The 24,468-nt window shown below is 39.9% G+C and overlaps 2 protein-coding genes across 3 annotated transcripts in view; both read right to left on the bottom strand.

Moving 5' to 3' along the window:
• Positions 1-24,448, bottom strand: part of usp45 (ubiquitin specific peptidase 45) — a 39,479-nt gene extending 15,031 nt beyond the window's left edge. The window contains exons 1-8 of one of the 2 annotated variants that reach the window (XM_084942875.1): positions 24,149-24,448; positions 22,927-23,037; positions 22,551-22,720; positions 18,037-18,137; positions 16,735-16,835; positions 7,228-7,376; positions 4,494-4,589; positions 4,151-4,281 (exon numbers count right to left, since the gene is read on the bottom strand). In XM_084942875.1, coding sequence (XP_084799001.1) covers positions 4,151-4,281; positions 4,494-4,589; positions 7,228-7,376; positions 16,735-16,835; positions 18,037-18,137; positions 22,551-22,720; positions 22,927-23,029 — 851 coding nt within the window. In that variant the 5' untranslated portion in view covers positions 23,030-23,037; positions 24,149-24,448. The remainder of the gene's footprint in view (positions 1-4,150; positions 4,282-4,493; positions 4,590-7,227; positions 7,377-16,734; positions 16,836-18,036; positions 18,138-22,550; positions 22,721-22,926; positions 23,038-24,148) is intronic. The other variant, XM_084942876.1, reaches the window with a different exon arrangement.
• Positions 19,512-22,540, bottom strand: LOC146377451 (E3 SUMO-protein ligase ZBED1-like). The gene is made up of 3 exons (XM_084942877.1): positions 21,930-22,540; positions 21,405-21,667; positions 19,512-21,043 (listed from the first exon to the last, which is right to left on the bottom strand). The coding sequence occupies exons 2-3, from the start codon at positions 21,636-21,638 to the stop codon at positions 19,640-19,642; spliced, it is 1,638 nt and encodes a 545-aa protein (XP_084799003.1). The 5' UTR covers positions 21,639-21,667; positions 21,930-22,540; the 3' UTR covers positions 19,512-19,639.
• Positions 24,449-24,468: the final 20 nt, after the last annotated feature.

Below are 24,468 nucleotides of genomic sequence, written 5' to 3'. Positions count from 1 at the left end.
AGACTGAAGGCCCCATTATGCAGTGTGCTAACACAAACATACAGGGAAAGACTGATAAAGAAATGATAAAAGCGCTGTTAGCCCTCGCAGGCCAAGGGCAGACCCAATCCTCTTTGAGTGAGAAGAACTTGCAGAGGATGGCAGGACATTTTCAGAGTACAGGTACTGTAAAGGTCGCTACAACAGAAAGAAAAATGTCCCAGTAAACAGGAGCAGTTCTTGGCCTTGGCCTTTCAGATCAAAGGCTTTAGGCCTGAGTAAATGTAGATAGGCTGCTGTGAGTCGTCGTCTAAAAACAGGTGATAGCGCAGGCTATCATCAGGCTCAGAATCATGTATGTTCTGTGGCGTATAATTAAATTTAAAAAAAGTTAAGTTGCCAATCACAACACTAACAAAAAAACAACAACAAACAAACAAAAAACAAAAACAAAACCCAAAACAACCCCCCCCCCGCCCCAAAAAACCCCCTAGACAAAACAAAACTCCTCATTAAAAATAAATATATATTGAACACTACATACAGCCTGAAAGGAATCTGCAGCAATTGTGACCAGAGACAAGTGACTACAAGCAAAATAACTGCTGGTGATGGGAAGCGGGCGACACCCAAGAAAAATTTCTCTCAATTCCAGGTGATAGTACATACATTAGAGGCTTGCCCAGACCACTGGAACCTGGCTATCCACAAACAACCGTCCGTCAGCTTCAAAGCGATGTGTGACGAATGCGTTACTTCAGTAGGCATCTTTCTTGATGAGTTTATGTTCTGGTTTGTTAGTTTTAAGTCTTCCTGATTACAACAAGACAATTTTGTCTTCATTAGAGTGAAAATGAAGCTAAAGCAGGGAATGCTTTAGGGCAAGGCTACCTCATGGCAAATAAGTCTCTGCTGTATGAGTGTGCAGTGTCCCTCACTTTTTGAATTGGATAATTTGGCTTCAAGACATCAAGATGGCGATACCAAAAACGGTCAGCCCTGCTTCCTTGCCATAAACAAGGGGTTCACCAAAACGAATAGCTCTGCACGTTTGGTTTGACGCAACCATGAAGGGGATTTATGTCTCTGGCTGGAGCAAACCAGCAACTTTTCACCTGCCAAGTGAATGTGTTAACCACTACACCATGGGATGCAAAAAGTCTACATAAAATTCATACCTGTAAAAGGCTACAACATACAATAACTTGAATTCTTACATGTCTATCTATTAGATCAGCGGTCCCCAACCCCCGGGCCTCGGACCGGTACCGGTCCGTGAGTCGTTTGGTACCGGGCCGCGAGAGTTGAGGCTCAGGTGTGAAATGTATGGTTTTCAGGGTTTTTATCGGTTTTCAGCGTTATTTTGTTATCGTTTTGATCGTTAACTCGGTTTTCCTGGGTCTTTTAACGTGTGTTATGAATAAATCTTCTTTTTTTCGGTACCAGTACTAGTTTTATTTTGTTATATTTATCCACGACACATTAAAGGCCGGTCCGTGAAAATATTGTCGGGCATAAACCGGTCCGTGGCGCAAAAAAGGTTGGAGACCGCTGTATTAGATTATGTGAATTGAATTTACCAAAAATAAAAAAAAAAAGGTTATAAAAACAAAACATTGATGATAAAGTGCATCAAATATTATTGTCATTGGGAATAAACATGAATGCTGTAATTGAGCAATAAAATAAAATAAAATAAAATAACATATCCCCTGTTTCCCACCTCTTTGCCATTTGAAGCATAAAAACAATGTATTAAATCTGTCATTTTACTGTACTACAATAAAGCTGTATGGAAAAAAGAATAAATTAATCATTTGATACAGTTTAAACAAAGAGTAGCATAAAGTGTGGTGAAGCTTAAAGTCAAATCTGTCTATTCAAATGTATTTTAGTGGAATAGATTAGTTCTACTTGAAATTAGACATGTATGAGTGCATAAGAGTGTGCAGTGCTTGCTGTCTGAATGCACAATTGCCTGCATGCGTTGCAGGGCGAGGTGGTGCCAGGTGAGGTGGCATCCCACAAACACACACTACACAAACACACACAGAGGTCTGTCTGATAAAAGCTAGGTACCAGAATAACTGTAAAAGCCGCACCAGAGAACGATCCAGTCATCCAACGTCAAATGCTCTGGTCATCCACCTGCACTACTAAACAGTGTGAGGCCCCAGCCCCCCTCCATACACACAAACACGGTGGACCCAACCAGCAGGGTACCAAGCTCAACCAATAAATCAGCCAACCAGACACCCACACTTTTCATGTAAGAGCAAGGTCTGCCTGTCACACAGTCTGTCAGACCTTGGATCAAATGCGACACAGGTGGCACAGCCATGTGGAGAGAAGCAGGAGAACTACAAATGGCTAGCTACAGCGGTACAGTGATTTGAGTGCATGTTCCGTGTACGTCAAGGTTAGTGTGTGTGAAAGGCATTCAGCAGAGACCATGTGCTACTGGGGTCAGGCTGGTTAAAAGTGTGCACTGCTGCAGTAAAGGGATGAAAGCAGGTGGAAGCTGTGGCTCCTGCAGTGGTGATGGACAACAATAATTATGGTGAATTCTGATGGCTTCACTGACCCTGAAACCAAACATTGGCAGGAGTCTGAAGCTGGTGTATGATGATTGGTGATTTTAGGTCCGCAATTACACAACCAGAGTTCAAAATGTCTGAAAGGTTTGTCAATAAAATCCGTGTACTCAAAGTACAAATACTTTTTTACTGTGCTTACGTACTATTTTCAGATATATGCATTTTACTTGAGTTGTTTTTTTTCTGACTACTTTTTGATTTTACTCCCTACATTTTTTAAATATTTGTAAGTTTTTATTGATTATCTTGCACAAAGTATTTACATTACGAGCGTTATAACATTCCTGAAAATAAGAAACCTGGCATTTATATGTATAGTTTTTGTCCATACGCAATTTTGCTAAACATTGGAGACAAACATATATGACAAACAATTTCAACTCCTCAAAGTTGTAGCAAGATGGAAGTGGTATGTCCCGATTGAATTTCCCAGATGTTTTTTATGTAAAATGTTTATTTTGAAATAAATATCTGGTTGTGATTTTAATTGTAGGCAAAAAAAGAAAAGAAAACCAAAAAAAACAAACAAACCAAACCAAAACAAAACAAAACACACACAAAAAAAACCAAGAAAGAAACCAACAAACCGAACAGTAGGACCAGTGGAAACAGCTGGCCCAGTCTTGATGGCATTTTCCACCTCATAGTTGTTTTACTAGGTAAGGTAAGCTATTTAGACAAAATTACTTCTTATCTCTTTAATATACTGGGTCCACTTAAACCAGGGTTTGTTGAATTTCTCTCTTTAAAGCCGCAAAGACATAGTGAGCCTCACCATTATAAATATTTGGTAGACAGTATGGTGCAGTTCTTGTATTCCTTCCAATGCTTGGAGCCATTTTCTTGTCAGGGTTTTCTTAGCTGACATTAACATAATTCTCAGTAGATATTTAACTGCTGGATTAGTTATATTTGGGAGGCCTAAGTACATATATAAGAAATCAAAGGGGATTTGTGTGCAGAAAATCTTTTTCAAACATTTGTGGATATCTTGCCTAACCCTAATTTTTGGGCAGGACCAGAATAGATGGTAGTGATTAGACTTCAGACTGCCACATACTCTCCAGGACCCTCTACAGTGTAGGCAACAGAAAATAGATACACATTTTTTATTTTCCTTCTTTGTCTTCTGATTCAAGATGAGTATCATTAGAATGAAAAAAGTTAGACAAAAGTGATTTCAATCTACTGAGATTATGTTATCATTACGTTAATATAGCACAAGGTTCAGTTAGACTTGCATAAAAATAGAAGCATCCTCCACAGAGGTTTCTTACTTTAAGTGCATTTCTGAGCCTGTGCTTTTTTACTTGAGTAAAGAAGTTGTATCAGTACTTCAACTTTTACTGGAGTATTTGTTAACAGTAGTATTTGTACTTCTACTTTAGTACAGAATGCTTTTGCTTTTGCCAACTCTGCTTGCTTCAGACTGAAAATATTCAAATCAACATAGCCTCTGCTCCAGCTTCACTAGCTTACATTATTTCTCATGTTCCCCACAGATGAGGGGACACATAAAGCAGAGGCTCTGGGTTCACAGGAAGTAGCAGGTGATATGAAAGGTTGTGCCTTACTTTTGGCAGAGTTGGTTGAAGAGGATTTTGGGATTGACACAGCCTTTCCCTGGATCCTTCATGTTGTGGAGGAAGGCAAACATGGCGGCAGTCAAGGGTTCTGGACTGGGCAGCACTACTGTTAGTGGACTCTGGAATAGGAAGAACACATGAAAGTAAAACATGTTGTTCTTCTTTGAAGTAATTAGTATCTTGTTTATGAAATAAGGCCAGAAATACAGAAAACATGAAAATACTTCAATTTTAACTACTACTAAGTTGTAACAGCATTCTAAAATTTCTGTAATTATCCATATTAAAATATGCATAATTCTCCTTTATTAATGAGAATAATAAGCTGTACCAGATTTGTCTCTGGAGGGGGGCAGATCCTCAATTTGTACCCCTTCTCCTTCACTTCTTGGATAAGGTCAATGAGCATGTGTGTCTGGGACAGGTTCTGTGAGGAAAACAGAATCATGTTAAGACTGTTAAGCGTGGTCATCGTTTTCTAAAGGTGGGACTCGCTTATACAATATTAATGCAGTTTAACATTTTGCAATATACTTAGTACTGCAATAACATCTATTGTGATTTGTCACCTTTCCCCAACTGCAAATTATGTCCTCAAAGTTACTTTGTCAGTATCTGTTTCATTCATGTTATGGTTTTGTTGCAAATAATTGTCAAGCACACCAACACTGTCACTAAAACCTGCCATAAATGTTGCCAGTAAGTCTGCTATCAGTGTGCAATTTAAATTTGGGTCAAGTTGGCAATTACTTGCAATCATTTATGACAATACAGCAATTAACTGTGATAACTCATTAAAACTCGCATGTGAAATTCACATTTAACCATTTCATTTGGACTTAGCAACATTCCTGCTTTATATAACCAGTATACAACCATTTGGCAGCCAGTTGAATCCTATGGAGTTGTCCTCAGTGACAAAGACTCATTCAGACTGATGGCAACATGCAGGCAATCTGTCTGTATTTATGAATTAAACAGAAATTATTTTCACACTTTTGACAATCTTTCAGAGGGATTGCAGTCGGTCCAAGTCAGACTGGAACTGTTTGCGGAAACATTGCCTCTTGCAATCAAAAGTTGTTGTGAGGATCTAACACTCTCAAGGTCTAAGCAACCATTTACTCACCACAATTTTTTAAAATGTAATGAAGATCCTATGTTGTAGTTGTGTGACTGAAGGTAGCTTTGTCAAACCATGTGTGTCCAATGTTGGATGGTTTTTCGGTTAATTTAAATTAGCTAACATTATCTCAGATGAGGTAAATGAGGTGGGCCCTCTTTTTTTCTAAGTATTAGAATTTATTTAATAAAATATTGATATTTGGTGTCTCTATATCCATACAAAATAACACAATACCAAGCTGTGTTGATTTTCCCCCCCCACCATATCTGACACTCTGTCTCTGATTTTAACTGGGGAACAATATTCATCAGGTGCATTAGATCAACTGGTTTTAACTAGAGAATATTGTACATTAAAGAAGTGGCTCCAACTGATCAAAACCACAGATTCTAAGATTTTTTTTCATAAGGCAAAGAAACAAGAAAAGCTATAATGTTTTAGAGATATAAAAATGTTTCTGCTTGTGGCAATATCACGTGGTCAACTAAAATAGCTGCGCAACAATGTTTTCTCTATTTTAGTATGATTTAGAAACTTGTGCCGAGTTTATCACTGAAAAGGCAAAATTATCTATGATCTGTATGAATTAAATGCAGAGAAGATCCTTGGCGAGGAGATAGCTTGAAGCAGTCATTGTCCCTTCATGTTAGAGAAGCATCTTTTCCTCCCTTTTCAAGAGATATTTGTTTTGTCACATCCTGGCAATAAAGACTGTTGCTATGGAAAACACACAATGGAGCTGGCATTGTGAACACAGACACAGCTCATCCTCTGACAATTATGTGTTTTCACCAGAAAGATTGCAATTTTCAAGGAGACAATACAAACAGACAGGGAGAGGGAGGGAAAAGCATGTAAAGCACGCTCACTCGAATTTCAATCAACGAGGGAGACCCTGAGGGTGATTAACAAAATGGCGGAAAAAAAACAGCTTCATTGTTGAAGAGGCATGTCAGTTTGCAGTCACCATGACATGACCAGGGAAAAACTGAGGAGGGCTCTATAGCTGTGCTGTGCTGTGAACGTGCTCTGCACCAACCGAGTGCCAGTTGTGTACAGTAAAGTCTGGAAATATTTGTACAGTGATACAAATTACATAATCTTGGCTTTGAATGCCAATATCACATCAACCACAGAGGAATCACAACTATTTTTTGTCCAGAGTCATCCATTTTCAAGGTCTCCAATGTAAGGTCTAAAATAAAATGTCCATTTTAAATACGTTGAGTATCCTTTGAAAGCAATGACTCCCTGATGTTTAGAATCCGTGCACCTCCCTAAAGGAGGAGCTTGATACTTTGTGATGCTTTTCCAGGACTTTATGCTGTAGTGGTCTCCAGTTGTTTGAGGGTCTTTCTGGCTTTCCAGTATTGCAAGTAAGTGATAGACTTGGCCATTGCAGTAGTTCACTTCATCACCTTCAAAAGTGTCTGGATTGCTTTCAGAATATGTTTTAACTTATCTTTGAGTTGCAAACACCAACCAGTCAACACTGTTGAAAGCGAGCTGACAATATAGTTGATACGAGTTTTACTGTCTTTCAGATGACAGCATGCTTCAGGTCACAGATCACTTGTTTGCATCTCGTGGTGAACCCTCTGTATTTTTTCCCTCCTTAACGGTATTCTTCACTTGGCTGCATGTTCTCAAGCAGTTCTTCTTTACCATAGAAAGGACACTACGATCATCCACCACTCCTGTCTTCCACAGATGTCCAGGAGTTCATGCACATTTACTATCTATGGCTTCTTTCTTTTTAAAGGATGCCACTGGGAGCTGTATGCCAAAAATGATGCTTCTGAATATTTTAGTGTTCTGTTAATGGCAACAGTTTCTCAGTTCTTGAGTTCTGACCCATATTATAAAAAGAGTAAGATTCAAGTAAAAAAAAAAAAAAATCATCAAGGAAGAGTAACAGAAACAGAATAGCAATACCAACCTGCATAACAGCATTGAAGAAGCAGGTGTTACCAAGGTTATTGATTCCCTTAACAGGGACCAAAGCACTGCTGACTGAGCTCTTGCCTTTTGGTGGGTCAGCATAATCTGGTGGTCCTTCTCTGAGTTTTATGATCTTGGGTGATACTGCTGGAACACATAAAACAAAGAGGTACAGTAAAAGGCTATAAGTTAGAGTTAAATGACAGGATTATAGTGTGCACATGGTTTTGAATTAAACCTTAATATTATTTTTTGTAACAAGACTGAAGTCAAGATGCACCAAGTGAGGTGGGGGTCTTGAACAAATTTCCACTGTCCTGGAATACTGGCCAAAAAAAGAAAAGAAAAAAAAAAGATTTTGCCTTGCAACAAAACTGGGACTGGGAGTAGGGTATTGGGATGGCAGCTGGAAGGAGAGCTGGGTCATTTGGGAAAGCAGATGACAGCTGTAGAAGTTTCCGCTGGTTAGTAGTGGAGGAGTGGGGGCTGGGGTTGGAGAGATGGCTCTCCAGAGCCAGCTGTTACTCCTGATCACCAATGAAAACTAACCTTCCACAGAAAGTAAGACACAGATGGTCAGAATCTAACAGTGGCATACAGCTTGCTGGGGACAGACTAGAGTTAGTACTGGAGCAGTGTGGGCTGATGGCGTGCCAGCAGCTAGCAATATAGCTAACACCATGATGGGTCAACAATAACACGTTACTGACACATGCTAGTCTTCTTCACTAGTTAACTTATTGTTCTTAACATGACATCTTACTTTTGGAGTTTATCATGGTAAAAAAAAAATCATGAATAAATAAAACACATAAATATGTGACAGTTGCAGCTTCTTCAGGTAAAACGCAGCTGTTGTTCGGAAACAAACGCCTATGTGGGAACACACCATAATCCTCTACAGATTGGCTTTTTTAATTTATCAGCCTTAGGCACAGTAAGAGGTCTACACAGTGAACCAGCAGTAATGAGAATACCAATGTAGCCATTATCAACTCCCTAAAACGATCACTGTACACAGCTGAATACTGAAATGAGAAACAATGAATGTGTTCTGTTTGGTATTAAAGAAGAAAATAGACTATTTCAAATGCTAAACAATAACCAAGCCAGGAATGAGACACACAAGCAACTCAAAAATGTACTACTCTTTAATTAACATTACCTATTTGCAGTGAAGAATGAGAAGATATTTCAGTCAGAGTGCATTTCATTTGTCAAATTAATTCATGAATATTTTGAAAGATTTATCTATTTGTTTGTATGTCAGGAGAAAGCTTTTCTTTAATTTCTCTAATGATCTGGAAACTTGATGTTCATCATATTTTTTGTCTATTTAGTCCTAGTACTTTGGGATTTTCTGCCTTAAACAGTAAAGGGCAAAAGCATTGAGCCACCGTTCATTTCTTTATATTTTGCTTCCCAGCAACCAGACTTTCTTGTAATCTTTTAAACTGGCCTTGAGCAATAGTTCTCCAGGTTTTCTGAAACTCTTCCGAAGCTCTTTTTTCACTCATTTTTTAGAGGAATGTTTTCTTGTTTTTGTTTATTTCTTTGTTAATCCACTTAAAAAGAAAAAAAAATGCACCTAAATTAAGGATGAACCAGTGTTGTATCCATACATAACAGATAACTGTAATAGCAGCCTGTTGCAATACACAATTTGTTTCCTTTTCTTCACTAGAATCTGTGAGTAATGTCAGAATCACAGTAATACAGTAATAATAAACTTTTTGCACCAGCAAGGTGATTACCAAAGAGCTATTAGCTGAAAACTTGGTATAAAATATCTAGGTATTAGGGCTGTTCGATATGATGATATATATCGGATGACGATATTAAAACGTCTATCGTTTCATTTTACGCTATCGTTTGTTTCGTGGTGTCGCAAAATAAACTGTTTACGGCAATGTTTTTTCATCGTTTTGATGGTCACTGTAGTGGCTATATTAATTTCTTAAAGTTCTCTATTTCTCTTATATTTAATATAACCACACTACAGACGGACAAGCACCTGTTTTTATGCGTTGTGGTTAGCAACAATGACGGTAACACCATCGCGTGTCCGCTTGTTTATGTTCCACATAAACCTTTCACAATAAAGCTCAAGATCCTGTTGAGACTTTTCAAAATAAACTGAATCACGTGAAAGAGCAGATTATTTACGGATGAGAATTAAAAAAAGAGCCGCCAGGTGCTAAAAAAATAGACCTTAGACTCAAATGTTAGAACAGGCTTTTCCCCGCAGCACGCTGTGTAATAAATACTCACAAAGAAAACGGCGGCTGTTACAACTTATGTCTAAAAATGTATCGTTTCATGCATCGGTTAAAACACTTGACTCCAGCTACATGACGCGCAGCTGGAAACACTTCATGCAAGTCGAGCTGCCCGAGATTCACAGAATTTATAGAAAATGTTACATTTGTGATTTATATCGTTATCGGACGATAGAATTCTTATATCGGGATATGAGATTTTGGTCATATCGCACAGCCCTACTAGGTATGATGCACCTAAGAAGTCATTATAGCTCAAAAAGAAATATGATGCATCTGACCCTTCAGTTCTACTGTTCACTAAAGCCTCATCAGAAATGGTCTCACTGGAAGCGTTGCTGGCAGTTAGCCATTCTTAAGGAACGGAAACAGGGAGAAAAGGCTTAGGTAGGCAAAATTATACAAGAACTGGACTGAAAACCAGTGGCAACAGTTCTGGTGGAATGATGAATCAATATGTGAAATTATTAGTCAAAATCTTTTCAGTATTTACAGAGGAGGTCAGGAAAGATTTACCACAGTGTCTACAGCCGTCTTAAAAGCATGCTGGAGGCTCTGTCATGGTTTAATGCTAAATTTCAGAGGATTGTGTTGGAGTGCTTCTTAAAAATAATGAGCACATGAACTTGTTAGAATTGTACAAACCCAGTTTTTGATTTGTATCCTGTACTTTCCTTTATGTTTGCACATGTTTAAATGGTCAGAGGGCCCGTTGGCGCCAGTGTCCGGCAGCCTCGCCTCTGTCAGTGCGCCCCAGGGCAGCTGTGGCTACAATGTAGCTTGCTATCACCAGTGTGTGAATGTGTGTGTGAATGGGTGGATGACTGAATGTAGTGTAAAGCGCTTTGGGGTCCGTAGGGACTAAGTAAAGTGCTATACAAATACAGGCCATTTACCATTTAAATAAACCACAACAACCATTTCCCATTTTCTAGAAAATTAGTAGTATATATAGAAATAGTGGCCCAAGTCTTTAGCCCAGTACGCTATAGTGAGGCAGATCATCTTATAGAGATTTCAGAAAATGTTACAGGATTTTTTTTTCTCCCCCCCCCTCTTTGATGCAGTACAGGACAATTGAAATATGCCATTTGCATTACGCTCTGAATGGCATTAACATTGAGAACTGAATTCTTTTTAGCAGTAGTCAGTCCTGAGTGTAAAGAATTTGTGAATACACCAGCATGATTTAAAAAAAAAAAATCAAATAGTTTGTTATTGTAGTATTAAAAAAAAATTCAGAGTCAAAGGATTTTCATGTCATTTTAATCTTATTTAAAAAATATTGCTGAACAGAAGTTACAACAGTTGACGTAAAAAAAAAAAATTCAATGACTTTCCTACTGCATAGAAAATATAACCTCTCTTCTGAGCTGATAAAAAGACATTTCATTACAAAATGGCAAATTCTTGCAGGGACTGATGGAAGCACTTTCAGGTCCAAACGCTGTTGAGAAATCCAATAATTGCTGAGAAACACAAAGAGAGTTTGGTCCATGAACACTTTATACATATAAGCGAGTCAAGAGAGCAAGCTAGCAGCGAGGTCACTAGCCTGAACCTCCTTATGTCCAAACCGAGAAATTCAATACAACAGTAACCCTTTAAAAGAACCTGCACCTTTGCTCTTGCCATTCTCTTCCTCAAAACAAAATGGCCCTGCATTTGCACATATTGAATTTATAGAATCACTCTTTGTGCATGTTTACTGAAAAAGCTATTCAACATACAGCGATAGGTAAGCCCACTCTTGGCCGCTACCAAGCAAGCTTTCCCTCCCCAAGGCCAAGGGCATTAATACGACTGTCCTGGTCAGAGTCGGTGGAATGTGAGCCTTGGACTTTTATTTGTGGCTTTAAAAATTTGCATTTTATACTAAATCAAATTGCATTTTATACTAAATCAAAGAAAAGGTCATCTTTTCTTTTAGATAGATTTGAGAAGAAATACTACAACAACTCTGTCACAATGCACAGTGCATGGTTTCTTTTTTTCATTGTATTTTCTTGCCTGCACCAATGCTGCTGCCTTAAATTATATTGCTATAACAGAAAATATTTAGCGCTGATGAGAAATGAAGCAAGCGTATTTAAGCTTGTCCTCTAGATTTGGGATCAAGAAGGCAGGGGCGAGGTTCAGCTTGTCGGGACAACATGCTGCTGAGACGCTCCACCCAGTGGTGCTAAATGCATCTGGCTCTCTGTGCTGGCAACATCTGGAGGCCTATTTTCAATTTCAATATGCAGCCATAAGGGAGCTCCCATATGTCATCACATACAATGCATGGAAAACAAGTGGGGATGAGAAAAGGCCATGGCCTGATCGAAGGGAAAAAAAAGAAAGAAAGAAAAAATCTGTGTATTTTTGGAGTTTTGGTGTGAGACTGAGAAGGTGTGAAAAGAGACATTTACGCAAGTATGGACAATTGAGCAGAAGAGATAGTTGAGTGGGAGTAAGAGTGTGTAAATGAGCATGTCTACTTGTTGTGGTATTTGAGAGACACAAAAAAATCAACAAAGTGCAACTTGAGTGCGAGAGCCGAGACCTGCACTTGAGCTAAGAGAGAAGCAGAGGAATGAGGGAATGAAATGGATGGAATGGGGATGCCGATGGACACACACTGCATCTGGGACCGTCACCCAAGGTAAACAATGTTCAGGGAGCCATCTGGCTGAGACTGGAGGCGGAGGAGGGGGTGGGGGAGCGATGGGCAGAAGAGGGCAGTGTGGGGGAGTAGAGGGTGGAGGGAAGGGTTGCGACGAGCACAAGCATATGGAAAAGCAGATTTTTCCTCTCCCCGCAGCAGTCAGCGCAGGCAAATGTCAGCATGAGCTGCATCCACGCTTGACTGTGCTGCACTCGGCACCACCACCTGGCTCTCCTTGCTCAGCCACCGAGTATGGGAAGCAGTGACACTGTGGAGCCTTTCCCCAGGGCAGAGGAAAGCATCGTGGTGCTCGAACTTGCCCACATGCATGCATGTACACTAACACCTCCTGTACTCCCTGCTCTTTTTCACACAACGGAAATACAAAGAAACATGCTTACTTTGGCAGGGAATATCACTAAAAGTACTTGCAAAAGAGAAAGAGAAAAAAAAAAACGAACTGCCTTACATGTTCGACATTATCAAGCTGAAGCAAGGCTAACATCAGACTAAAATTCAAGCTCACAAAACAAAACATATCCAGTTTTGTTAAAAATTAATATTTTCAACTTTATTTTTAGCAGCAGCGCACCACAAAGACTTTTTTTTTTTTTATATCTAAGAGAAACTTAATGTAAATTTATACTGATATCATCAAGACAAAACACAGGAGTCTGCAAAAGTCTATTTTCAAAAGGCCTTTACTCTGCCTTCTTAATGCAGTTCACAGTTGGGCTGGGAGACTGTCAAATGCAAAGGCCAGTGGGCGTCATCCACGTTCACTTACAGTGCAGCAGTGCAGAGGGCCAAGGCCGGCTCACTTCATGCAGAGCAGCCAGTCAAGAGGAAGGCCAGGCAACACCAAATGTCTTATTAATTTGCTAATTTGTTGTGACTGCAGGGCATGAAAAGCCCGTTTCCTTGCCATCTGAGGCCAAGAGAACCCAGTGCCATGTTACTTACAGACACACACACACATTTAAGCACACAGATTTTACTACCCACTATCTGGCCTACTTTCATGTGCGGTGGTGGGAATAAAGACAGAAGCACTCTTGATTACCTCCATGAAAGCACCACCAGGGGACAAGCATCTTACTGGCTACTGACTCGGCAAAGGTAAACTGACAGTAAACTAAGAATTATGGCTTACAAAATTAACAACCAGGGTGAGGAAATCAGGTGAATAAAAGTGCCGTAATCCAACTACAGAATATCTCTGACTTAAGCCACGGTCTCAAAACTGGAGGCTAGAAGTGCAATTCTGAGCACAAACAGCCCTGGTGCAAACAATATGTAAATATTCCTCATATAAACATGTGATAAATTTCCCACCATGACAGCAACCTATTTAGAAAAGGATTTAATGTGAGTGTGACCAACACCACACAGCAATAAACTTTTTGCAAACAAAACTGTTTTGGCCTTTGAGAATTCTGAGTTGGAGAAAAAAAAAAAATTATAAAAGGGAAATGAGAGATAAATCCATGTTATTCCTGATCCAGCAACATTCAGAGTCAGCCACTTAATGCAGCTTTGATGTGCCGACTCTTACCTAGGGGTCCGTGTCTGTGTCAGCAGATATGAGAACATGAAACTTCTTACGATAGGAAAAGGAACAAAGGCAGAGCACAAATATAAGTTGTGCAGCTACATTTGTCTGACACGACTGTGCACTGTATTCAGGTCAGTAGTAGTGATGCTGCAGTCTGTACAGTTCTTTACTGCATGCCTCCTGTTGGGCGTACACACAGGGCAACGTGGCGGGATATCAACTAAAACTGTGTGAACTGGTCTGGCGCTTTTAGAGGAGAGTGACCGAAGCAACAACCTATGAGAGGGAAGGATATCGCAATCTGACATCAGGTCAAAGTCCTTCATTTAGAATGTTTCTGGAAACATGCAACAAGGTTACCTTCACATCCAAAACTTAGGAATGTCGACTATAGCAAGCTGTCAACCACACAGCAATGACACAACCAATGAAGCACTTTATATGTGAATACGGCTTTACTGGTGCAAGTTCATGTGCACAGGGTGGGCTTTAATTAATGTTAAAATTAATGTTTAATACAAGGATGTTTATGATGATTTGGTTATGTTAAAATAAAGAAAAAAAACTGTAAAGCAACCCTGAATCATTTTCAAAGATATTTAAAGAAAATTGCTTGAATACATTGATACACACATGCAGTTCAGTGATACTGTATATTAACACTCAGATTTTCTTACAATTATAATGCAAAGAATGACTCGATTCACAACCAACATTTTAATTTGCTCCACAAAGACTCCCCAGCTGTGTTACATGCTGCATTCTAGCCTCCCTGAGGTCAATTCGCTTTTTTACCCGGGACTCTGGCACTTGAGCTGAAGGCCTTGATGGTGAGAGACCACAGTTAATCGACTTTCTTTCTTCCCGAAGCTGTTGTTGTACAAAATTATTATAGATTTGGAAAAAAATCCTTGCTGGGGCTCTTTTGTGCTTAGGGACTATAGGAAAGAGAAAGAAAAAAAAACAGAGTACAACAGCAGCTTCTTGAGAAACCCTGGCCTCCACTGAAATGCAATTTCACAAACTCCTCAACAAGCAACGACCATCTATTTTGCTGCAACAATGGCTGTCCGCTTCTATACCCATTTGGCCGACCGGTGTGGAACAATCAAGTGGCAAGAAAGGTGACAAAAAGGTGACACATAATTTAAAGAAGCAAAGCTGCATGAAAGCTGTTGGTAGCTACAGTCCAGCTCGGCAGATCAATCCCCACCAACAACGGACTGTGGCCTGGCACTGTGCACAAAAAAAAAGGCTATTCCACAGACATACCGTATAGGTATATAAAACAAAACACGCAACACTGCTCACCTACAGTCTTTAAAAATGAACAACACAAAATCAAAAGCGTATACCTATGTAAATTTGTCAACCCACCACATGTCTAACTTATGAATTCTCTGTACATTTCTTTTAGAGTCTGTGTCTAACACACACTATGTAGACACTTTTAAAACACTTCAAAGAATCTGAATTTTTCAGGTATGTAATGTACTTAGAGGAGAAAAGATATTCAGATTTATTGTGCCAGGAAGAGCTTGTGCTCTGTGCTGCAAAGAACACTTTGTGCCAGTGAGAATTCAGTAAAATGTATTACTGAAACTTAAAGCCCTTTGTAGAGGCCAAGTGTATAGTATGAGCTGGAAGAAAATAGGGTATCTGCTTGACTTGAAAGTTATTTTTAACATTCGGCGTTATGTGTATCTGTGAATGTGTGTGCATGTCCACTGAGAGTTAACGCGCTCCAGCTGTTAGGATCCAGTTGCTCAGACTTGTTGAGGACCCTGGCTCCCACTAGTGCAGCACACAGGCCCAGAGGTGGTGAGACATACAGCAACTTAACAGAGGAAGCTAGGGACAGAAACGGATAGCGATGGAAAGACAAAGAACGACAGATCACAGGGCTGAACCCTGCGCAGCTGCGCTTGTTCTTCAGGGAACCCAGCCGGGGAAGCAGCGCTCAAGCGCTTAATTCCACAAATATGTGCAGTCATGCAATGTGCAAGGTGGGGGCAAGGGAGGGAGTGAGGGGAGAGATAGCTGCAGAATCAATCTTGCAACTTCCACAGCCATGGCTTAGATTGGGGACCAGCTTGCCTGGGCCTCAGTGGCTGGCCTCTGGCCTCTGGCCACTGGCAACTGGGCAGCATGCAGCGGGCGATGCAGAGACGGCCTGAGAGACTGAAAGTGATGATGCCCACCACCCTGATCAACTACAGTCTGCTAGGAGTTCTTTCAGAATGCCAGCACAAAGCAAAAGATGCACACTGAGCTGAAGGTGTAGGTACATGTAAGTATTGAGAATGGGAGTTGATGTCTATATGGATGACTGACTTGGTGTGGGGTGGGGGGCTCAGGTGGTCCAAGTGAGGGAAATGGACAAGTCTGAAGATAATAAGTAATGCTGAAAATACTGCAACTAAAATCCAACTCTATTCTACGTCTAGTTCTTAGTATTTCTAGTAAGTTTTATTGCTTTTAATGACAAGTTTGCTGCTCTAATTCAATTTTAGACCGACAGAAGGGTAGAAAGAATATTCTTCAAGCACTTAGCAGCATAGAAAAACAAAACAAAAAATCAGATAACCATTTCACCCATTTCAATAGTGTGGGGTGTCTCTGCATGAAGAACAGTAGGTCAAACTTCACATGACCATTGCCACCAGGGGGAGCAGGTGTACTGCAGTCGACTGCTGGAATGTCAGCTCTTCACTTAGAAGAATAACTTTTCTGACAGGAGCCGTCTTATTTGTGGATCTGGCCACAACGCAGCCACTAACTGGCTCGTATACTGTTATTGTGCTATTGCCTTCTACTCATAGACACAAAACATAGACTGACCAGAATATTAAGCACATTATGTAACATGAGATGTATTCAACTAAAGAAAGGATCACCAGTTTAAAGGAATGATAAATCTTGAGCTAAACTGTAATTTGGCCCTGCTGAAACTGCAGTAAGCATGTACGTTTTGTATAACTGAGGCTTAATTTGACAACAGTGGATGGCCAGAAAACACCTTACCTGATGTTGCCTTGACAGAGTGCTTTTGTAAAAAGTCCAGGCTCTGAGCCAAAGCCTTCTTGTTGCAATGAGTCGAGAGCTCTTCACTGCATTCGAAACACCTGTCACGAAGAGAGAGGTTAATAAGACCGTGTTCATTTTACTTTAGAAACTAATAAGACAGTATTTAACATCCGAATTACTTGGCTAGAGTGGAAAGCAGTTTAGAAATCATGATTAGGGATGGGAATTGATCAAAATTAATCAGTGTTGGGGTCATTACTCAAAAATATATTACACATATTACACAGAACACCTTTCTTAAAGTGTTCTTCTACTTAATTACACCCAGGCGAAAGGCATTTGTTAAACTATTCATTACGTTACTTTCATGTTACTCTGTAAAATGATCTGAAACGAAACGTCTCATAATTACTATTTAACTACATAAACCTAGAGGCTACAGCCCCACACACCAGCACAAATCCCTATCCTAATAAGAACACACGTGATCTTTCTCTTAGTATTGATGTATGAACACAAATCAAAGATGAAAACCAGCAAAGAGACTTTAAACTGATCGTCACAGTGATTTTACTGTAGAAACATGAACAGGTAGACACAGAGGCTGCAGCCTGACCGCTCAGGCTCTGTTACCTGTTGAATTTAAGCAGCGGCTTCACCGCAAATAACTGCTTACTTTATCACAGTGCTTTTCTGGTGTCAGCATTTACTCAGCTTTAACATCCCATCTAGCTTAGCACAGTGTCTGTGAAAGTGCTTGTAAAGAGCCGAAGTTGTGTTAACAATATAATGCAGTTTCTGCCTTGGAGCAGTCTCCACTTAATTATCATGCTCTCATCCTTTTATGCAATAAAAAATAAAAGTAATGTCCATATCCATGCTGTAAACTGTGATACTTTTTTCCTCCCCTGACACACAAACTGAAATCAGCTGATTGCAGCAAGAGCTCAAGATCTGATAAGCAGGATCGATAAGCAGGCAGACTAATGATTCCAAGGAATTGGACTACTGGGAGCTGGTTCTCGATTCCCATCCCTAATTATAATGGAGGAAAACAAATTTTATTTTATTATTTATGAGCCTAAAATGATGTAAAAATAATTTACAAATAAACAAACTGGTCTTAGAATTGTGGTAGCCAGGATCAAAAAGACTGCAGGTGCCTGTTGTTTTCTATTTGAGCTCACATGCTGGCAGCATTCTGACACATGCCATCGCAAGGTGACAAACAGGGCACCATTGTGTGCAGCCTTGGCTTCTTTTCATGACAGTTCACAATTAACTTCCTGGGTTTCTCACCAGGCCTTCCATGTGCTCAAACTGATGGTGATGCAGTGTGACTCTGGGTGGAAAGCCTGTTGATGCTTCACAACATGCTGGATCCCTGACTGGTTACAGCCCTGTAAAAACAGAAATCTTTGTTGGCAACCATAAAATACACTCTGGGCTCACAACATTTAAGGTGCAACAAATCTTCAAGAGCACAGTAGGGTGAAAATCTTTATTCAGGGTCATGTTTAGACTTCCTCTTTTCTTGAAAGTTCCAACAGGCCTAACCACTTCATTATGGACATTTTCTTAATGCTTCACTAGCTGCGTACCCTAACCAACAAAACTGAATGCCTAACCCCAAGCCTAACCATGACCTAACTGTAACCCTGAAACTAAAACCACATTTTAAGTCTCAAAAATGCCTTCAACCTCAAGGGGAGGGGCATTTTGTTCTTATAAAGGACTGTTGATAGTTTTGTACCTTGTAATTGAAGAATTTAAAAAAACAGAACTGTATTTTCTTCTTTTTAGCCACCTATGTCATAACTTGGTTATTTGTAAACCATGAATTCCGGTCACATTGATACAAAATGTCTCAGTCACAATGCTGCTGAAAAATACACTCACCAAACACTTCAATAGGTACACCTTTTCAACTGTTCATTAATGCAAATATATTTTAAGCAAATTACATGGCAGCAACTTAGTGCATTCAGCCATGTAGATATGGTCAATAAAAACTGGTGAAGCTTTAACTGAGCATCAGAATGATGATATAAGTGACTTTGGGCATAGCTTGGCTGTTGGTGGTAGATGGGCTGAGTATTTTAGAAACTGCTGATCTATGATTTTCCCCACAAAGCCAAGGCAACAGTAACTCAAATAACCACTTGTTACAACAAAGGAATGCAGAAGAGCATCTCTGAACATAGAACACATCAAACCTCGAAGCAGCTGCGTTACAGCAGCAGAAGACTGTGTCTGCAGAAAAATGATGCCACAATTTACACGGGCTCACCAAAATTGAACAACAACAAAAAAGTAAATAAATAATTTTTAAAAAAATTGGTTTGTTGAGCATGACAATGAGTTCATTGTATTCAAATGGCCTCCACAGTTACCAGATCTCGATGCAACAGAGCGGGGCAGAATGTAAAATTAGCATTTTGGACATGCAAGCAGCAACTGTATGATACTATCAAATCAACAACGACTAAAGTTTCCAAGTAATGTTTCCAGCACCTTGTTGAACCTATACTGTGGAGAATTATGGCAATTCTAGAGGCAAAATGCAGTCCAACTAGGGCTGCCACAAACGATTATTTTGATAGTCGACTAGTCACCGATTATTCTTGCGATTAGTCGACTAATCAGATCATGCATCCATTGGACGTAAAACGTACAGATTATTGCAGCAGCATGCATCTGCTCTTATATAACTATCATTAGCTTACAGCTTTAAGTGTTTAAGGTATGTGAAACTAAAAATAAAGACAAGATGATAGTTTATTAAACTTTTAATGAAATTTCAAGTTTGAAGCAAACCGAAAACAAATATAACAAAATAGCATTTTGTGCTTAGTCCTCACAACTATATTGAACTTTGGGACTATATAGTCAGTATAGCAATCTACACGAGATTATTGTTCATAGCCAGGAAAGTTAGCTTTTCTACATGTTCTGCAGAAAGGCTTGCTCTCTTTTGAGAGCAGATGTTCCCTGCTGTGGAGAAGATCCGCTCCGATGGGGTGGAGGATGCAGGAATGCACAGAAAAGATTTAGCTAGCTTTGATAGTGTGGGGAAACGCCCCTCATTTTCGCTCCACCATTTAAGAGGATCATCCTTTTTAGAAACTGTGGCTTCTTTAAAGTACAGCTGAACTTCACTTCTCACAACTTGGACATCTTGGTCCTCCTTAGATGCTTCTTCCTCATTGTCACCCTGACTGTCTGTGTCAGACTCAAGGAGGTTGTCCAGAGCAGTCTTTTCAGTTCTACCTGAACCATTGGCCGTCTGCACTTTTGCATGCTCATGTGTCCCAGCATTTGCTTCTTTGACAGCAAGCACTTCAACAGTCCCCTGCACTCTGATGACATCTTCAGGAGCCAAAAACTTCAACTTTCTGTATCTGGGGTCCAAGGCAGCTGCGAGAATAACAGGGTTTTCTTTGTCTGCTGAGAAAGTACATATACTCCCCCATCTCTGTGTTATGCCTTTTTCTGCACTGGCAATGAAAGATTTTCCTGAGCTCGTCTCCAGTTGGCTTTGGTGTACAGCCCGTGTCAGGCCTTTGACCACCTGTGGAAGACCTGAAACCGTTGTGTACTGCTGTCCACTAAGGTAAACAGTAGCAGTCTCAAAAGGTGCCAAACCTTGCTTCAGTTCTTCAAGCAGCACCCACTGCTCTGGCTTCAAGTCGAAGTAGTGTTTCCCCCTTGGCGTTACCTCGGGATCTGAAAGAGTGGCAGTGAGAGGCCAGCGCTGTTCGAGGAGTCTCTCTATCATGTGAAATGTACTATTCCATCTTGTACTGACATCTTGGATCGGTGTATTTTTCTTCACATTCATTTGCTCCTGTTTCATTTTTAGTCTTGTACTAGCCAGCTCGCTTCTCTTAAAGTGCTCCACTAGCTGCCTAGCAGCACCTAGTGCTCTGCTGATGGTGGTTTCTTTGAGAGCAGTATTGACTATGAGCTGGAGTGTGTGTCCAGCACAGCGGATAGAGGCCCATCCATGTTTTTCTTCAAGCAGTCGCATTGCTGCCACCATATTGGAACCACTGTCATGTACTACTGCTTTTATTTTGGCAGGCAAGATGTCAAACTTTGTTAGCACCTCTTCCATCCATGTCACTATATTGGCACCAGTATGCCTCTCCTCAAGAGGCATGGTATCAAGGATGAAGCTCTTCATCTTCCAATCTTCACTCAGGAAATGGCAAGACACACCAAGGTAGGCCTCTGTTGCACGACTGGTCCAGACATCAGCAGTCAGGGTGAAGAAACCTTTGACACCACCAAGGGTCTGCTTTACCTACAGATATGAGATGATTTGGAACAATAGTAAGCATTAGGGAAATACATTACAGTATATTTTTTCATTATTAATAATGCTTGTCAGTTTATGCATTAAGATTTAAATTTACCAATTGAATAATTCAGTTACATCAAATACAGTTACGTATGTTAAACAATAAACATTCAACATATCAGTAAAAAAAAAAACAAAAAAAAAAAAAAAAAACTTTCCATTACATGCTTTAACCAAGATTAATTTATTGGTTGCTCAGTCAGCAAGCTCTTAATATTATTTCATCATGAAATGTATTAAACTCTAATACAAATTGCCATTTTGTGTTTGTGGTGTGAGAGAGTGGAGAGAAAGAGAGACCAACCTTCTCAAAGGTAGCATCATATTTCTTTTCCATCAATTTGGTGAAGTGGGATTGGCCTGGTAGGTAGCTATCATGGTAATCTGGGTTGAACTGCTTGATCATCTCTTTGAAACCTTGATCATCAACCATAGACAGGGGTCTCATGTCCGTCACCAACATGTTCAAGATTGATTCAGTCAGGACATCTGCTTGCCGAGGTGTACATGTTGTTGGCTTGGTGACAAAGTCGTCCATTGAAGACGAACGTATTTTTTTTAGCAGTCCTGTAACGTTAACAGCTATTAATATAAGCAATAATAAGTAGTGCTCTCAGCGTTAATCTCGTCAATACGACGTTAACGCGGCAAATCCCCGTTAGCGCGATAACGCGGTGCGAGGGCTGCACGGCACTGACTAATGGGGATTTGCCGCGTTAATGCGGTTATGGCGTTAACATCATATTAACGAGATTAACGCTGACAGCACAAATAATTAGCAGCTTGCTGTTTACGATAATGTTAGCAGCTAACTAGCCAATTAGCTTACCGAGACGACTGTACCGCTTCGTCGTCGGATGCCATGACGTGCTTCCTTTTTAGATGCTCGTGCATCGCTGTTGTACTGCCATGGAAGGCAAGTTCCATTTTGCAGATTTTGCATTGGACCTTCTTTTCTTTTGTTTGGTCAAAATGCTCCCAGACTTTCGAGTTCCGTTTCCGAGTAGCCATGATAACGAGACTGCTTCTTCTTCTTCGTCTTTGGCGTTTAACGGTATCCTTGTAGGTGCATTTCCGCCATCTTCTGTTTCAGTCTGTTATTACACTCTTAAATCCTACTGTTATTCCTGCACCTTTCAGGATTTTACGGCATTTTAACGATGCCTCGACTATTAAATTAGGCGTCGACGATTTTGATAGTCGACGTAATCGTGACTAGTCAACTAATCGTGGCAGCCCTAAGTCCAACCCGGCACTATTAAGGCACGTTTAATAAAGTGTCCAGTGAGTGTACACATGAAAGTAAAGAAACAGTCAAGTTCATACACAAATAAGAATTAAAGAAACTTAAATATGATAATGACGTTCTTACTCTGTTGTTTATTTCAATTTAGTTTAAACTCTGCTGCATCACATTTTGCTTTATTTATCATTTTTAAAAAAAACTTACCTGAAAACCACACTTTAGACACACCAGAATGTCCTGAGAGGCTGCTGGCTCGCCATCAATCATTGTCCTTTCCTTTAGGCACTCTGAGCATACCGACCACACACTCGAGAGGACTGATTTCTTTACTGAGTTCAGGTCCACTGCTCTACTCACATGCTGGCAAGTCAGTCCTGTTAACAGACAAGGTGTCTTGTAAGCAAGGATACTTTTAATTGAAGATGAATTGGACTGTTCCCATAAGAATAATGAATGAAACCTCACAGACTTTTCAAGATTGACAAAAAATACCCAAGAATAGTATATAGGACTCTACCAAGTCAAAATTCATAGCCTTAACCGTAACAGTCCGGTGCCATGTACTGTTACGGTGACTTACCGCTGACTTCATCTGATGATTCCTCATCTCGAGGTTTTCTTGGTTTATTAGTCCGCTTAGTCATGTCGGCGGCTTTCAAGGAGAAGGGGTCCTTCAGCCGCATCTGGTGCTCTGAAAGCAAGAAGGGACAACACTGGTTTAGTTTTACACATTTAGGACACCCACCCATAATTTTGTTTACCCAGGTACTACACAACTGCTATTATTATTTTCTTCATAACGGAATGAGGTACTTTCAAAATAGCAAAAACAACCCCAAAAAAACCCTACAGTTTAGATCAGGCATTGTTAAATGCACACACACACACACACACACACATTTATTGTGTTGTCATTGTACTACAGCACAGTCCTACAGAAATGTGCCAAATTAAAACTTTATGACAGCATGTGTTTACATTCAGATAGCTATGCATACATTGAATTGTCAAGCACTACTTTGCTTCCAACAATAGTGAAAAAAATTATATTAGGATAGAATAACTAATTATGTTTGCACAATTACACTCTTGCTTTCTCATATTTTATATATATATTCAGTAAACTACTTTTCATTAAAGCAGTTGTTTTTTCCCTCCTTCATTCAAAAGCCCAAGCCAACTCCTCCTTGCTGGGCTCTGACTCAACGAAATCCACTTTCAAGACAACAGCACTAAAAACAACAACAACAACAAAAATTCTTTTTTTTTTTTGTGCCATACCAGAATAGCCTCTGCTGAAGATTATTTAAATAATTAAACGGTAAATGCAATAGGTGGTTTGGCTGTTATAAGTTGGTGTGTTTGACGCTACTCTCAAGCTGGTGTGTTCGGGATGATTAAATCAGGTGATTGATTTAACCAATCAAAAACTTTCCACTGCTTGTAGGTTTAAGCTGATTTTCCTGGTGGACTCCTTTTGAAAGAATTTTTACACCCTTCGCCTAACATGCTACTGACCTAAACGTTTTCTAAACTGCAAGAAATCTGGAAGCGAACGGTCACAATACCTACATGACTACACGATATGCCACTGCTAAATAAAGGCAGTAGGAGAAAATGAGAGTTTTTACGACAGATAACTCTATTGATGGACAACACCATGATTAAGAGGCCTTAACAACCCCGGCAGCCCGGTTTGGGTGAGAATAAGAGGCGCCTAACCCATTTATTAAGGACATTTTCAAAATTAATTTATCTTTTTCATACTAGATTTAGCGAAAATGGAATATGTATTAACTCACCTCTTAAAGTTAGCTCCTATGTTGACTTTGTCAGCTAATATGAAGCCAACACTGAGATGTCAGCTCTTCCTGGGTTGCAAAAAAAGGCCAGCTACATTAGCTTGGTAGGATAAAAACTGAACTGGTGTGTTTTATCCAAAATTACACGCAGACATTATGGCTATTCAAAGAAAAACCGCGCAATACCGTCAACAGTTATCTCAATATCTTTTTGTTTCCACCCTTGACTTTTAAAACATGTGTCAAGCTTTCGTTAGCATTTACAGGCAGCACTAGTTACATGTGACGCACTACGGCAGCTCAGGTTGGCCCAATGCTGC

Source organism: Perissodus microlepis, chromosome 11 (assembly GCF_051167445.1).
Source record: "Perissodus microlepis isolate ML-2025 ecotype Zambia chromosome 11, ASM5116744v1, whole genome shotgun sequence".
NCBI lineage: Eukaryota > Metazoa > Chordata > Actinopteri > Cichliformes > Cichlidae > Perissodus > Perissodus microlepis.
Note: the sequence above shows the minus strand (reverse complement) of the source record. Positions and strands in the feature narration are given on the sequence as shown.

Coding starts and splice junctions, on each gene's coding strand:
- LOC146377451 (XM_084942877.1), bottom strand. CDS start 21,638: ATGGACGACTTTGTCACCAAGCCAACAACATGTACACCTCGGCAAGCA. Junction 21,044..21,404: donor ATGATGCTACCTTTGAGAAG/GTTGGTCTCTCT, acceptor TCATATCTGTAG/GTAAAGCAGACCCTTGGTGG.